Source organism: Leucopleurus acutus, assembly GCF_964270905.1.
Source record: "Leucopleurus acutus genome assembly, chromosome: 11".
NCBI classification, from domain to species: domain Eukaryota; kingdom Metazoa; phylum Chordata; class Mammalia; order Artiodactyla; family Delphinidae; genus Leucopleurus; species Leucopleurus acutus.
Genome location: NC_139152.1, coordinates 34,347,057 through 34,363,863, shown reverse-complemented (window position 1 = coordinate 34,363,863; position 16,807 = coordinate 34,347,057). Strand labels below are relative to the sequence as shown.

General features: G+C 37.3%; 1 protein-coding gene across 4 annotated transcripts in view; it reads right to left on the bottom strand.

Annotated features, from left to right (window-relative positions):
• Nucleotides 1-16,807, bottom strand: part of PPHLN1 (periphilin 1) — a 141,949-nt gene that overhangs the window by 63,030 nt on the left and 62,112 nt on the right. For all 4 annotated transcript variants that reach the window (XM_082849942.1, XM_082849944.1, XM_082849941.1 and 1 more), the window contains 3 exons: nucleotides 11,562-11,618; nucleotides 8,986-9,065; nucleotides 223-342 (listed from right to left, as the gene is read on the bottom strand). In XM_082849942.1, the coding sequence (XP_082706068.1) occupies nucleotides 223-342; nucleotides 8,986-9,065; nucleotides 11,562-11,618 (257 nt within the window). The remainder of the gene's footprint in view (nucleotides 1-222; nucleotides 343-8,985; nucleotides 9,066-11,561; nucleotides 11,619-16,807) is intronic.

Below are 16,807 nucleotides of genomic sequence, written 5' to 3'. Positions count from 1 at the left end.
TACACCTCTAAACTACTAGAGACATTCAGACATAGTGTAATTACTGAATTCAGAGTCATTCATATTCATTCTATTATTGTGTGTGATAAAATTTAATAATCCATGAGGACACTTTCCCCAAATATACTTTAAAACACTAGAACAAACTAAAATTTTCATCAATAATTTAAAATCCAGGCAAAACTCTCAGATGTGAAACATAAAGAAGAAATTTTGCCTTACCTCATACTCAGAAATTTCAGGTAAGTTACTTTCATCTGCCTTCTCCAGCTTTTCAGCAGCCCACTTGCTTGCAGCCTCAGCAAGTTCCTTTTCCGTTAGCCGACAGGGTTTATCTAACACCTAATAAAAACAAAAGAATGGTTCTGTTACAGTTCTCAAGGGCTTTTAAATTTCAAATACATCAAGAAGTATACCCCACTTACACATGAAATCATTTAAGCCTTCAAATTTATAAAGAGAACAAGTACGTTCTTCGCTTTTTCAAAAATATTCAACACAGAATTTCGTTAAGTTGCAATTTTGGGGGGACATATAGACTAAATCTGACTCCTACTTTCATTTATATAAAGCTTTAGAAATTCATCTAAGGAACGAAACAAAAAACACTGACAGCTAATATACTAAATATTATTTAGAATATACAAGACATTATACTGATTTCAACTTTGTATCTTTAATTATATTCAATGAAATAACCAATGCCAAAATTTCATCAAGGTAAATTTCTAATTAATGAAACAGAAAAGTCCAGATATGCTATTTTATACTTTGTAATAGTTTATATAAATCCTACTCTTTACACGAAATGTATACACTTAAATTTCATTTTTTGATACTATCACTACTTCCCTTCTCCAACCACATACAATACTAAACAAAGTATAGGATTTGGAGTTACAGACAAAGCTGGGTTTGAATAGCCGTTTCATCACTAGTGAGGGTAGATGATTTTATATACATAACTTATGACACTGTGAGCCTTCATTTTCTCATTTACAAAACAGGGATTAATAATATTACATTCACTCTTAAAGTAGTTGTGAGAATCAAGGGAAGTAACAGACCTGAAAGCATCTAGCATAACGCCTGGTACTTTAATTTTGTCTCCATCTCTTACTTCTATAAAGTCACATCATTGATTCTAAATATACCTCCTCTGGATGACAGTGTCAGTAAAAATCCCCATGTTATGGTACACTATCATTTATAAAGTGATTACACATGCAAACCAAACAAAGGTATTTTAATTAAATGGAATTCCATGAAGGTGGCTAGACTTTATCACCCCCAACTTATAAACCAAAAAACTGAATGTCAAAAGGTTAGTGATTTGTACACAGTTACCAATAAATGCTGAGCTGGAACTTAAAACTAGGTCTTCTAGATGAGTAAGGCCCTTGACCACCTTCAATTCAATTTACCAAAAAACTGGTTTGCCATCCATAATATTTACTAGAAGATAATCACAGTGTATCTACATGGAGTATTTCCATGGCCACTGAGTAAGTCTCAATATCTTATTCCAAAGCCCTACCCATATATAAGGTTAAAAAGATATAAGCAATACCTTTACTATTACTTAGTAATAAGGTTAAAAAGTTTTTTTAAAAATAAGAAACACAAACAAAAATATTTTTTTAAATGTACACCTCATTTTTCTTTGGTACCTGTTTTGAAGAGAAAGTTAGAGCAAAAACAAAACAAAACATTGTAAATTATCTCTAGTAAAGAAGGAAGCAAAATCTTTTATAACTGAATCCTTCTATTCAACCATCATTAACTCTGTACACTTAAAAAACTCTCATTTGAAACTGACTTCTAACAGCAGAAAATAAACTCTGAAAAACTATTCCTACATGACAGTAACCATAATGTTTCAAAGGAAAAGTCCTCCACCATATCAGGAAATCTAGGTAATAAAGCTAGCATGTAACCCTGGGAAGAGGACACAGGAAGCTATACTTCCCCAATATATAAAATGATTATAGATCTAAAATTCTGAAATTCTAATTCCATTCTAAGACAAAAATGCAAACATCTAAAATAAACTGTCAGATGAAAATATCTAAAATCCATTAGGGTTGGATTTGATGGTTAAAATATATTTTCATCACGTACCACAAAGTCCTATGCTATAACATATTCACACCACATTATAGTTCAAGGGAAATAAATATTTCAAATATCATAATTTAAATATTCATAGTGACTTAGATGGGTAAGTATTATTTACTCTTCATTCATTTCTAGCTGGGGAAAAAAAAAAACAAACAAAACCAAGCCAGTGTTTCAGATGGGTAAAGCACCCTTGATATGATAAGAAATAACCAAAAAATCCAATCAATCTTTCCTATTCAAAATCCAGCATTCTAGCATCCTGACTTCTGGGAAAGCTCCAAAGACACAAGTTGTCACAAAGACACCTTTTCTTTTTTCCATTTGAGGCAGAGAAGCAGCTGCCCACTGAACACCAGCACAGACCACCAGGTGATATCTTTTCTTACAGAAAAGCCAAACATACCAAAGACAGAAAACAAAAAGAAGTGAAGAAAGACGAGAATAGAAGTAACAACAGTTATGGAAAGAGAAACAGTGTGAGGCTGGTGAAGAGAACCTCAGCAACACCCCAAAGTTTTAAGTTTTGAGGATTAGAACCATGCACCTTTTCAACACGTTTTCAGATGCTGAGAAGGAAGGACTGAGAAGAATGATGCAGTGAAAACTGGCTATGTCCTTGAGAAAATTATTTAACATCTAAGCCTTTTCCATAAAATGGAGATATATACCCACTTTTTTTAAATTGCAAAATAATCACAACCTTAGCATTAGCTAACACCTGCATCATGTCACATAATTACCATTTCTTTTTTGTGGTGAGAACATCAAAGATCTCTTAGCAAATTTCAATTACACAGGAGAGTATTATTAACTATAATAACTATGTTATATATTAGATACCCAGAACTCATTCATATTATAGCTTCAAGTTCATAATCTTTGACCAACATCTCCCCTTTTCTCCTGTCCCCCAGACTCTGGTAACAACCCTTCTTTCTGTGAATTTGACTTTTTTAGATTCCACATGTCATCAGGATCATAGAATACTTGTCTTTCTCTGTCTGGCTTATTTCATTTAGCATAATGCCCTCAAGGTCCATCCATTTTGTCACAAATTGTAAGATGTTCACCTTTTTCATGGTCGAATAATATTCCATCATGTATGTATACAATATTTTCTTTATCCATTCATTGAGGACAGGTTAGGTTGTTTCCACATCTTGGCTACAGTGAATAATGCTGCAATGAACACAGAAATGCAGGGGAGTTCCCTGGTGGCCTAGTGGTTAGGATTCAAGGTTTTCACTGCCATGGGCCAGGTTCAATTCCCCCCGCCAAAAAAAATGCAGATATCTCCTTGAAATACTGTTTCCATTTCCTTTGATTTCTTTAGTGATCCATTGGTTGTTTAGTAGCATACTGTTTTGCCTCCAATGTGTTTGTGTTTTTTGCAGGTTTTTCCCTTGTAGTTGATTTCTACTCTCATAGCCTTGTGGTCAGAAAAGATGTCTGATACGATTTCAATTTTCTTAAATTTACCAAGGCTTGTTTTGTGGCCTAGCAAGTCATCTATCCTGGAGAAAGTTCCACGTGCACTTGAAAAGAATATGCATTCTGCTGCTTTCCGGATAGAATGCTCTCTATAAATTAATTAAGTCCATTTAGTCTAATGTGTTATTTAAGGCCTATGTCTCCTTATTGATTTTCTGTCTAGATGATCTGTCCACTGATGTAATAAGTGGGGTGTTAAACTCCCCTCCTATTATTGTGTTACTATTGATTTCTCCTTTTATGTCTGTTAATATTTGCCTTATACACTGAGGTGCTCCAATGTTGGGTGCATATATATTTACAACTGTTATATCTTCTTCTTGGATTGACCCTTTGATCATTATGTAGTGTCCTTCTTTGTCTCTTGTGACAGTCTTTATTTAAAGTCTATTTTGTCTGATATAAGTACTGTTATATAGCTTTCTTTTGATTTCCATTTGTATGGAATATCTTTCTTCATGCCCTTCCTTTCAGTCTGTATGTATCTCTAGATCTGAAGTGAGTCTTTTGTAGACACCATATATATGAGTCTTGTTATTGTATCCATGAAGCCACTCTATGACTTTGGTTGGAGCATTTAGTCTGTTTACACTTAAGGGAATTAGCAATATGTATGTTCTTATTGCCATTTTGGTAGACCTTTTGCCCCCTTTCTTCATTTTTTCTCATCTCTTGTGATTTGATGACTAATCTTAGTATTATGTTTGGATTCCTTTTTCTTTTTTGTGTGTATATATATTATAGATTTTTGGTTTGTGGTTACCATGAGGTTTCTGTATAACTGTATATTCAGTTGCTGATCTCTTAATTTCAAATGCATTTTTAAAACCCTGCATTTGTACCCTCCTCCCCTCACGATTACTGTCTTTATCTTATTTTACATCTAATTGTTTTGTGTATCCCTTCACTGCTTATTGTGGATACAGATGATTTTACTACTTTTGTCTTTTAACCTCCTTACTAGCTTTGTGTGTAGATGATTTCCTACCTTTACAGTACGTTTGCCTTTACTGGTAAGCTTTTTCATTTCATAATTTTCTTGTATTCTTGTTGTGGCCTTTTCTTTTTCACCTAGAGAAGTTCCTTTACCATTTGTTGTAAAGCTGGTTTGGTGGTGCTGAATTCTTTTAGCTTTTGCTTGTCTGTAAACCTTTTTATTTTAAATCAAACCTGACTGAGAGCCTTGCTGGGTAAAGTATTCTTGGTCACAGGTTTTTCCCTTTCATTACTTTAAATATACCATGCCACTACCCTCTGGCCTGCAGAGTTTCTGCTGAAAAATCAGCTGATAGTTTTATGGGAGTTCCCTTGTATGTTATTTGTTGCATTCCCCTTGCTGCTTTTAATACTCACTTTATCTTTAATTTGTGTCATTTTGATTACTATGTGTCTCAGCAGGTTCCTCTTTGGGTTAATCCGGAACAGGGCTCTCTGCGCTTCCTGGACTTGGGTAACTGTTTCCTTTTCCAGATTAAGGACGTTTTCAGCTATTATGTCTTCAAATACGTTCTCTTCCCTTTTCTCTCTCTTCTCCTTCCGAGACCCCTATAATGTGAATATTAGTGTGCTTCATGTTGTCCCAGAGGTCTCTTAAACTGTCCTAATTTCTTCATTCTTTTTTTTCTATTCAGTGGCAGTGATTTCCACTACTCTCTTCCAGTTCACTGATCTGTTCTTCTGTATCATTTAGTCTACTATTGATTCATTCCAGCATATTTTTTATTTCAGTTATTGTATTTTTCACCTCTGCTGTTCTTTATATTTCCTAACTCTTTGTTAAAAACTTCTCACTCTGTGCATCCATTCTCCTCCCAAGTTCTTTGATCATCTTTATGATCATTACTCTGAACTCTTTTACACGTAGACTGCCTATCTTCACTTAGTTCTTCTTCTGGGGTTATAGCTTGTTCCTTTCTAGAACATAGTCCTCTGCTGCCTCATTTTGTCTAAGCTGCTCTTTGTATTTTTATGTATGTGGTAGGTAGGTTATGTTTCTCCACATTGGAGAAGTAGCCTTCTGTAGGAGATCCGTTGTGTCCTAGCAGTACACTCCCCCCGCCCCTCATCACCTAAGCTATATGCTCTAGGCGTTCCCTCTAAAAGGGCTGTGTGGGTCCTCCTGTCATGGTGGGCTAACTACGTGGGTAGTCTGGTAGGCTTGGTTGGCCCCTAGTCCAGTTGGCTGCCCCCTAGTCCAGTTGGTTGCCAGGCCCTGCCTTGTGAAGATGCTGCTGGCTACTGTTTAGTGGGGCCTGGTCACAAGGTGGCTGGTTGCAGAACCCTCGGGGGCCTCAGAGCTAGTGCTGGCTCACTGGTAGGCAGAGTCAGGGTCTCAAAGACTCTAGAGCTGTTGCCCACGCTGGCAGGTGAAGCCAGATCCGGGGTTAGTGCCGGACTACTGGCAAGCAGAACTGCTTCCTGGAGTCCGGCTGCAGGGCCAGGGATCCCAGAGCTCATTTCAGATTGCTGGAGTAGGGGAGAGGCAAGTTCCTGAAACAGTTGGGTATGGGGTCTGGGGTGTCCTGAAGGTTGTGTTGGCCCGCTAGTGGTCAGGGCCAGGGCACAGCTGGTCCCAGGGTAGGGTCTGGCTTGCTTCTGCTGGTGGGTGAGGCTGGTCTAGAGGCTAGCGTAGGCTTCCTGGCAGGAAGGGCTGGTGCCTGTCCTCTGGTGGTTAGAGCTGGGTCTTGGCCCTTTGGTGGGTAGGGCTGTGTCTAGGGGTATGTCTAGAGGTCAGGAAGTCTTTAGGCAGGCTGTCTGTTGATGGATGGGGTTGTGTCCCTACCCAGTTAGTTGTTTGACCTGAGGCACCCCAGCACTGATCCCTACAGGTTGCTGAGTGGGGCCAGGTCTTGGTGCTAATGAGCCAAGATGACAGCAGCCAGCAACAGTGTTCATGTGTTTGAGCGTTCCCTAATATGTCTGCCACCAGTGTCCATGTCTCCAGGGTGAGCCGCAGCTGCTCCCTGCCTCTCCAGAAGACTCTCCAAGACCAGTAGGTGGGTCTTGTCCAGGCTCCTATCAAATTACTGCTTTTGCCCTGGGTCCCACTGCACGTGGGATTTTGTGTGTGCCCTTTAAGAGTGAAGTCTCTATTTCCCCCACTCTGTGGGGCTCCTGCAATTAAGCCCTGCTGGCCTTCAAAGCCAAACGCTCTGGGGGCTTGTATTCCTGGTGCCAGAACCCCAGGCTGGGGAGCCTGACATGGGGCTCTGAACTCTCACTCCTGTGGAAGAACTTCTGCAATATAATTATCCTCTAATTTGTGGGTTGCCCACCTGGGGGGTATGGGATATGATTATACTGTGAGTCCATCCCTCCTACCTGTCTCGTTGTGGTTCCTTCTTTATGTCTTTAGTTGTAGATCTTTTCTGGTAGGTCCCACTCTTTTTCACTGATGGTTGTTCTGCAGGAAACTGTGATTTTGGTGTGCTCCTGAGAGGAGATGAGCTCAGGGTCTTTCTACCTTGCCATCTTGGCTGCTCTCCTTATGACAGCAGTATGAGCAGTGGTCATACGTGCATACTGAAGCATCATGGCAGATGGACACCAAACTCCCAGTGTTGACACGTGGGCTGAGTTTTGTGGCGAATAGGAGGCAGTTTATGATAAAAGATGCTTAGGCAAGGTTAAGTGAAGGGGTGCAGAGCTTCCTTGCACTCTCAGAGCTGCCATGTGTTCACCCTGTTTTCAATTCCTTTGCATACATAACTAGAAGTGGCTTGCTGGATGATAGGATAGTTCTAATTTTTTTTTTTTGGGGGGAGAATCCCCATACTGTTCTCCAATTTACATTCCCACCAAGAGCACACTAGGGTTCCCTTTTCTCCATATCCTCTCCAACATTTGTTATTTGCACACTTTTTGATGACAGTCATCCTGGGTGTGTGAGGTGATATCTCATTGTGGTTTTGATTCACATTTCTCTAATAATCAGCAATGTTGAGCATTTTTTCATATGCCTGCTAGCCATCTGTATGTCTTCTTTGGAAAAATGCCTATTCAGGCCTTCTGCCTCTTCTTTGATATTGAGTTGTATGAACTATTTATATATTTTGGATATTAATCCCTTGTTGGTCATATCATTTGAAAATATCTTCTCCCATTTTGTAGGTTGTCCTTTTATTTTATCAATGGTTTCCTTTGTTTTGCAAAAGCTTTTAAGTTTAATTAGCTCCCATTTGTTTATTTTTGCTTTTATTTCTTTTTAGGGTTTTCTACATATAAAATCATGTTATCCACAAATAGTGACAGTTTTACTTCTTCTTTTCCAGTTTGGGTGCTTTTTATTTCTTTTTCTTGCCTAATTGCTCTGGCTAGTACTTCCAATACTATGTTGAATAAAACTGGTGAGAGTGGGCATCCTTGCTTGTTCCTGATCCTAAAGGAAATGCTTTCAGCTCTTTGCCATTGAGAATGATGTTGACTATTGGCTTGACATATATAGCCTTTATTTTGTTGAGGCATGTTCCCTCTATGTCCCCTTTGTTGAGTTTTTATCATAAATGGATGTTAAATTTTCTCAGCATCTACTGAGATGATCATATGATTTTTATCCTTTACTTTATTAATGTGGTGTATCACACTAATTGATCTGCAGATACTGAACCATGCATGCTAGCATGCCTGGAATAAATCCCACTTGATCATGGTATATGATCCATTTAATGTGCTTATGAATTTGGTTTGCTAACATCTGGATGAGGATTTTTGCATCTATCTTCATCAGAGATACTGGCCTGTAGTTTTCTTTTCTTGTAATGTCCTTGTCTGGTTTTGGTGTCAGGATAATTCTAGGTTCATAAAACAAGTTTGGAAGTATTCAATCCTCTTCTATTTTTTGGAAGTTTGAGAAGTACAGGTATTCTTAAACGTTTGGGAGAATTCATCAGTGAAATAATTTGAGGAAATTATTTAACTTCTGAGCCTGTTATATAAAATGGAAATATACACTTACCTACATCATAGAATTTTTATATGAATTAATAACAGAAGAAAATATATAATATAGTACATAGAATCAAGTCATTATACAATAAATGTTAGGTCTCTGCCTATTACCCCACTTCCAAAATAAAAGCACAGTCTCTCAAATATGCCTCATGTGGATATTCATTCCCACTCGGCTATGGTCAAGATGAGAAGGGGATCAGTAAATACTAATTTTAGCATAACCTGTGGAAATAATTCTATGAGAAAACTGCTCATTTACTCTGGAGGCAACTTTTAAGTTATGGTTACTTGAAACTCAAGCTTTCAATGCAGCAAATTACCCCTGTTAGGTGTGACAGTAAAGAATAAAAGCACCTGTACTATACAATCCATCTCATTTACTTTGTGTTTCCTCTTTGAATTGATTTTAGAAGTACAACAAACCTTTGATGAAGGAACTGCTGAAGAACTTGAGGGTGAAGTGTCTCTTGATGTTTTCAAAGACTGAACAGGTCTTTCTTTACCTATATAAGAAAATATAAAATGCAATTTTCTAGCTTATTTGTTTTCAACTAGAGTGTTTTTGTAAATGAATAAGGGGTGGAAGTCATACACTTATTTTAATAGTGAAATCTTTATTACATTATTAAATTAAATCTGTTAATATCTAAATCCTCCTATCTGTCTTTGAGGCTGGGCACCATCAAAAATTTCAAATAACCTAAAACCAAAGGACAGTATATATGGCAATCTAGGCCATATCAATGCCAGTTAGCAAACACGGAACCACAGAGAAGACCTCAGGAAAGGCAAAAAACATTTTAAAATCATAAATGCTTCCTCCTCCAAGTTCCGAAAAGTTAACTTTTAATACATCACACTAAAAATCCAATGGAGGTTATTATATAGATGCTACCAAAGAGAATTAGCTAATTATTAGCTAATTAAGCTATAGCTCAAAGAGAAGGGTATGTAGGAAACTTAGCAGGTATTCATGAAATGTTTTAAAAAAATTAAAACTAGAAAACTATGATAGAGCACTAATCCGGTACCTGATATGAATGAGTACCCAAATATTTGTTAAATGGTGAAAAATAAATCTGTATGAGATAAAGTCACTAAACTTTATCTTTGGTCACTTCAGACACTCACATAGTGCTCTATGTATACTATTATTTTTATGGAAATATAAGCCAGAAAATAAATTTAAATATTATTTTAGCCAGTTCAACGAAAACAACAAAAATGGGTTTAGTTAAATATAATCTTAAAAATAACAGTGAGCTGTTGCTAACAGAAAAACGTTTCATTAAATTATCTATACGTCAACTGTAACAGATAGCCTCTGCTTTCAAGTGCTACGAAAACTTTAATTACAGAGAAGAGGAAAAAGCAGCACCAAGTTTGAAGTGACACAGAAACTGGTCAAGACTGGATAGTGGGTTAAGGCCAGGAAAGCAGTCAAGAGCAAAAGCGGAGAAAAAACGACCTTGAAACTGAGGCAAAGCCAGCTTCAGTCAAAAAGCCTCTTAAGCTCTTCCTGCTATGGTCAAGACAGCAAAGTAAGGGCCTGGAGGTCAAGGGCTTCCAACCACCTGGGGACGTAGTGAATAACATCTCTTTCCAATGTCCTGCAGAGCCGGAAAGGCTTTCTCAAGACGCCCCCCACAGCTCCCCGCACCCACAACACGTGGCAATGTGTGAAGATATTTCTGATTTTCACAGTGGGTGAGTGCCACTGGCACATGGTTAAGTAGAGGTTAGGGATGCTGCTCAACATGCTACAAATGCACAGGACAGCCCTCCACAACAAAGAATTATCCGGCCTCAAATGTCAGTAGTGCTGAGGTTGAAAACTCCTGCTCTAGGCACAGTATTCGAACTGTGAAGCTCCAATAGTCTTAAAAAAGACCTAACTCTAGAATCTTTTAACTTGTGGTACCATTAAGAGACTTTCGCACTAAGCAAGTTTAAAAGTTCTTACAGACCTTAAAAATCAAAAGCAAAATGATACAACCAACACTACATCCCCAAATGGCTAAGAACATGGCTTATTTAGTCATTCCCTACTGTATTTCCATTGCACATGGCAAATTCCACATCATAATGTGACAGTGTCAGTCTATCCCACTGCACCAAAAGCCCCTAGAGGAACAAGTATCATAGCTCATTTTTTCCCAAATACCCAAGGCCTACCAAGCTGAGTCCTTTAAGAAAAGAGTAGGTACTCACAAACTTGTGAAAAGATGAATTATTTTTCTACCCTTAGGATTCAATGACCTCCCCAGTCTATTCTGATTAAGTATTTCCTTGAGAGATGAAGAACTGGACCAATCAGCACAGCACACTATGTTAATTAAAGACATAATTATAGGCTCAATTCTGGCACACAGCAGCTAAACACAGCAAAAAACTTTCACAAGCAGCTGTTAATCTCTTATTTAGCACCTCCTTTACAAACAAAGCATCAGCTCTACAGGTATGCCAAGTATGGTGTCCAAGTGTAGTCTTAGGATCTTTCATGATTTTAGCTGCATAAGGCTAATTTAAGCAGATTTCAACTAATCTCAGTGTGCAGAAGCAAAGGAACATTGAAGGAGAGGGCAGTGGTTTATCAAATATCAACATATATTCATATATACCGGTGGCATGAAGGGCAGGGACAGGCAAGAAGCAAAGGATAAAGAAAAAGGATGATACAGATGGCAGCAGAAAGAGCACAAAAATGGTAAATAGAAATATCCTGATCCTACTGATGTTGGGTCCTTTCTGCCAGTGACTTGTCTACTCTACAGATCTCAACCTCCTATGAGGTGGCAGTTGCTGACTGGGAGTGGCTAGCCCAGACAACAAACCCACATGTCTCCCCAAATCCTACTACCTGAGTCTGCTATTGTTCAACTCTGGTTTCAACAGCAGACTAATGGAGCAGTTATACACTTTTCCCATTTCTATAACCTCTACAAATTATAGCCCCCCACCCTTCACGATCCCAAATCACAATCTAGCTCAAAACTCACCTCTTTCTGGCTTTCCTTCATTCTGCCGTTTGTAGGAGGCACCAGCACGCACGGACTCTAGGGAAAGGTGGGCAGGGAGGAATTAACACCAGCACCTCTGTGCCCAGGAGGAACAGGAGAAGAACCCAGAAGTAGGAGTAATGAGAACAGGAACTTCTGAGCATTTGCCGGTGACCCTAACCACCTTCCTACCCTGCTTTCAAGTTGGGCTGCCTGAGCAAACACCAATAAAGAGAAATAAATAACAGAATAGGAGAAAAACTCTGTTTAAGATTGGGTCCAACAACAATGATGTATGAAGATGAGGCTAACCAAGGACAGCATGAGCAGAAAGAAATGAGAAAAGGATCCTATGATAAGACACCAAAAGTTAAAGACGGGGATCGCACATCTTACTTATCACTATAAGCATCTAATCTAATCTCCTCCATAAAGTCAATATTCAAAGGATTAAAGAATGACACCAAGAAAATCAAGAGTGAAAGATGAATCACCACTAGAAATCAAAAAGGACACCTGGGAAAGTTTTCATCGTATATCATATCAGTTCCCTGAGCATAGGATGGCTACCTGCAAGTAATCATTCTGACTTGTTCTCAACAGGTAGCCTGTTACTAAATCTTGCTAATTCTTTTCATGCAAACTCTCTCATATATGGATTTTCCTTATAAACAAATCCACAGCTACTTGATCTCCTAATTATCCCATACTTAGAATCTTGTAAATATTTTGTTAGTTTCCTTACCCGCAAACTCTTAATGATGCAGATGGAATCGGCTTTCTAAATAGCCTAAATAAACTAGAAGGGGCTCTCAGCTATATTTCCAATACGTTTTCTTATCATTTATTTCAAATTATTCTATTATAGATCCCAAATTGCCAATTTTATCCTTTTTTCTGAGAAAATAATACATTTTCTGAATCACTTTGGCACTGTCAGCACCTTGCACTAAAAAAAAAATTCAAGAAATATCACACAAATATTGCCATCCTACTTTTGCAAGAATGTTGAAGAAGCAGTATCCTTATCTAATTGTTCACTGATGTCATCAGAAAGTTTTGTTCCTCCTGAGCAGCTGATGTGTTTTTATCTAAGTTTCACTATGAACACTATCTATTGCTCATTTCCTCTTTGTTTTAGGCAAATCCTTAGCTCACTTATAGTAATTGCTGAAATCCTTATCATAGGCATCTATTTCATAAACTACTAACTTTATTCTTTTATTTTCACACCCTTATTTCCCTTTTTTATAAAATTCTTCACCCGTTTACTTAATCCTGTTTTAATAAGTGTTTATTTTTGTTAACCTGCCTCAAATTCTTTGTAGATGAAGAGGTCAGGACAACGATATTTTTTTATAGGAGTGTCTGGGGCTTGGGCTTGGCTCACACTAGCTGTTGAGAATGAACTGTCTGTATGTCTTCCAAACTCTTAAGTTCAGTGACTCCACGCTGGTAGCCTGAAATCAGCCATGGTAAAAGTATTCACTCCACAAATATTGGCAAATGTCACAATCAGGTGTTTTTCCCCTGAAGAGTCAGTTTACTAACACACAACTGGTGCTGTGTTGATTGATTTTGATTCCAAATTTCAGAACCACTGTAGGAATAACTGCATTTAACTACAGATTCCCATCCATGTTACCTTCAACAGACCTGGGCTATTTAATAATATCCTAACAGACAGTAAAACCAGCTGAATCCAGCTCAGATTGCAAAATCATAAACAAGTAAGTGGTTGTTTTAGCCCACGAAATTTTAGAGTATTTTTTTTAACATAAGAGGTAATAGAAACAACCCATTGTGCTTAAACTCTTCATCCCAGAGTTTCCAATGATCTGCTTATATTAAAACTGAAGGTCTTTCTTCTTGTGCTCTACTACTGCAGCTTAATGATTCATACACAAGTTCTTCTTAATACTTTAGCATTTGCTTTTCATGCCTTTGTACGTTTCTGTTTGTCATCCTACATCTTCCTACCTTTCTCTTTCTTCTTTGTTGGTTATTGTTCCTTAAATATGAATGTTCCTCCTATCCTCAATCCTTTTTGTTTTGTTATTCTTCCGTGGCTCCAACCAATACTATGAAGACAAATGTCTCTCAAATCCACTTCTTTCACTCACACTTCTATATTTCTAATTGACAGAATGCTACTCCTTGGCCACTTAGCCATTGCTTCAAATTCATCTCACATGTGATCTTAGTAAGCAGAAACTAACTCCTACTTGAAAGCAGGAAAAGAGGCTCAACACATTCCTGCCTTTGCTGTGACTTGCTAAAGAAAATGAGTTCTAAAGTAGGATGAAGGAAAGAAATCAGGAAAGAAAAATTCTAAAGTTGGCAATATGGAAATCAAAATCCAAGTCAATGTACTGGTGAGTGAAAGAATAAATGGTGAGGAAGACAATGAACAAGAATTTCAAATACTGGTTCCATAGACTAGGTATAAACTGCTTCCCATGCAGGTGAAATGAAAGTCAGAGAAGCAGCTTCATGTTACAATAAACATTTAAAAGTTCTCTAAGAATTTAACAATATTTGCTGTCTCTTTGCATATAATAGCTGTAAGTCTGAAACGATCTTTCAGAAATATACTTTCTTGCTGATGTGTTCTCCTGATGAAAGCAGCGATGAACTTAACCAGACTCAACCAATCCTATCAAGTATTATTAATTACTGATAACCCATATAGGAGCAAAATACACTGCTAGGAAAAAAAAATAAAACCATCCCTAGAGGGACTTCCCTGGAGGTCCAGTGGTTAAGATTTCACCTTCCAATGCAAGGGGTGCAGGTTTGATCCCTGGTTGGGGAGCTAAGTTCCCACATGCCTCGTGGCCAAAAAACATAAAACAGAAGCAATATTGTAACAAATTCAGTAAAGACTTTAAAAAAATGGTCCACATCAAAAACAAAAAATCTTAAAAAAAAAAAAAGAAAACCATCACTGGAGATAATAAAATTAGGGGCTACATCTTGCAAACTATTAAATTCTTGGTACAGTGCCTGATGTATAAGAGAAAACCAGATACTTCTGAACGTCTTATCAATAAATAAATAAACTTAACAGCGCAGGTAGTAGATTCATCTCTCCTTTATAGCTGAAGCATTAAAGGGGAAATTAAGATATGAACAAATGAAGATGGGGTGGCTATAAGGATGCTGAGGAAATGATTCATTTTTCTGGATCATGGATGAAGACATGCAAATTTGGGGCTCTTGGTTAGGAAGAACATAATTTCTCAGAGATCTACTGGTTCATTCAAGAAGGTATGAAACAGGGAATTCTCTGGAGGTCCAGTGGTTAGGACTCCGCACTTCTGTTGCAGAAGGCACAGGTTCATCCCTGGTCAGGGCACTAAGATCCCGCATGCTATGCGGTGCAGCCAAGAAAAAAAAAAAAAGAAGGTATGAAACAGAAAAATGGAGGGGACACAGGAAAAATGATCCTTGTGGTAAAGACACCAAAAAAACAACCAGACACAGGGGTAGAAAAAGCTCCCTCTGTACCACCTCTGCTTCCCACAAATAACAAACTTTTGGAGGTAAGAGATTCAACAAGTTGAAATAAAGGCATATTAACTATGAATACACGGAAGTGCATTTCTGAAGAGAACTTTCCTTTAATACATCAGTTACAACCACATGGGCTCACTTTTTAAAATATAAGTAAAATATTACATCATCTGTACATATTATGAACATGTGCAACAGGGATGCTATAAATGCCTACACATATGAAAATGCCATTAATTGATTACTGTTTCAGAACCTCCATCACTCAGGTGCCAGAAAAGCTATAGCTGTACTCCTGGGATTCACCCAGAAAACTCACAGCCAAAGCTCTTTGTGGTATAATAAATAGATTCTCACACAAAAGAATACATTGTAGAATCTAATTCAATAGCACATTTACAGCCTGGATCAGTTAACAGTCCAAGATTAAATTCCTCATGAAACAGCTCATCCCAATAATCCTTCTCCACTTTCATCCTTCCACCAACTTCTGCCCACTCGTCAGATATCACCTAAAATGCCTATTCCCATGTAATGATTTGTATCCTTCTCTAAATCATAAACTCAGAGGGCAAAGACTAGGTCTGTCTTGCTTGGCAAACCATTTATATGAAATATATTTTTGTTGAATGATTTTATGAGTACTGAACATAAATACAATGACTTTCAAACCAAGAAACACTATAATATTTAGCTGCTAAGAAAACAGGTTCTTACTGCGTAATAAACATAATCTGATGGTAAAGTCTTATTTCCATATTCCCATTATCACTTACACCTGCACAGAAAAGCCTTCTTTCTAAAGGCAGAATTAAACCTCTAAATTTTATTGAAATTTCAGCTATGATCCAAAAATTCATGTGGACTTCCAAATTCATTCACAGCCAACAGGTATTAAGACATGTGCCTTTTCCCATTATACTTAAGTTCAATAATAGAGTCTATCTTCCAAATACATTCTTCTCAAAATAGTATTTTTAATTCTTGTACATTTTCAGTTATTGTAGAAGATATGCTTTCGAAAAGGATTAAACACTGATGAATAAGTCTTTCTTAAAAATATCTTTCATTCTTAATAGTGGCTGCTGATATTGAGTAAGTAAGGGGAGGCTGGGCCCAAAGTCAGTGCTATAGAAAATCAGATACAGACCAACAAAAACAATAAACTGACAAATCTTCCATAGTAATGACATTTTAAAAATGTCATATACCTAATTTATATATGAGCATCACTGGTAAATTTGACATTAATCTGTAGCAAATGTTTAGAATGAATTAACAAAGAGTCTGTAAATACCTAACATAATCATCCCTAGGAGCCACAACAGATTTACAAAACTAAGCAAGGCAATCTTTATGTCATTGTTTCCATAGTGGAAATGCTTTGTAATCCTCAAGTGGAAAAGAAAACAAGATGGGGAATCACAACTGGTTGAATAACAGCAAACACTGCAGAGGTTTCTATATTGTGCCTTATGCTACTCAACAGAATTTTTTTTTAACACCTTTATTGGAGTATAATTGCTTTACAATGGTGTGTTAGTTTCTGCTTTATAACACAACATAATTATTAATGATTAATACAAAACACATAAAGCATACTTCATTTGTAGATAAAACAAAGCTCTTTTTATCTGCTGCTAAATACATAGGATCACTAAAGAGATTTTAAGACCTTTATGGAAGAGAATTATAAGTCAAAGTTAACTACATGAAATATATCATTCCCA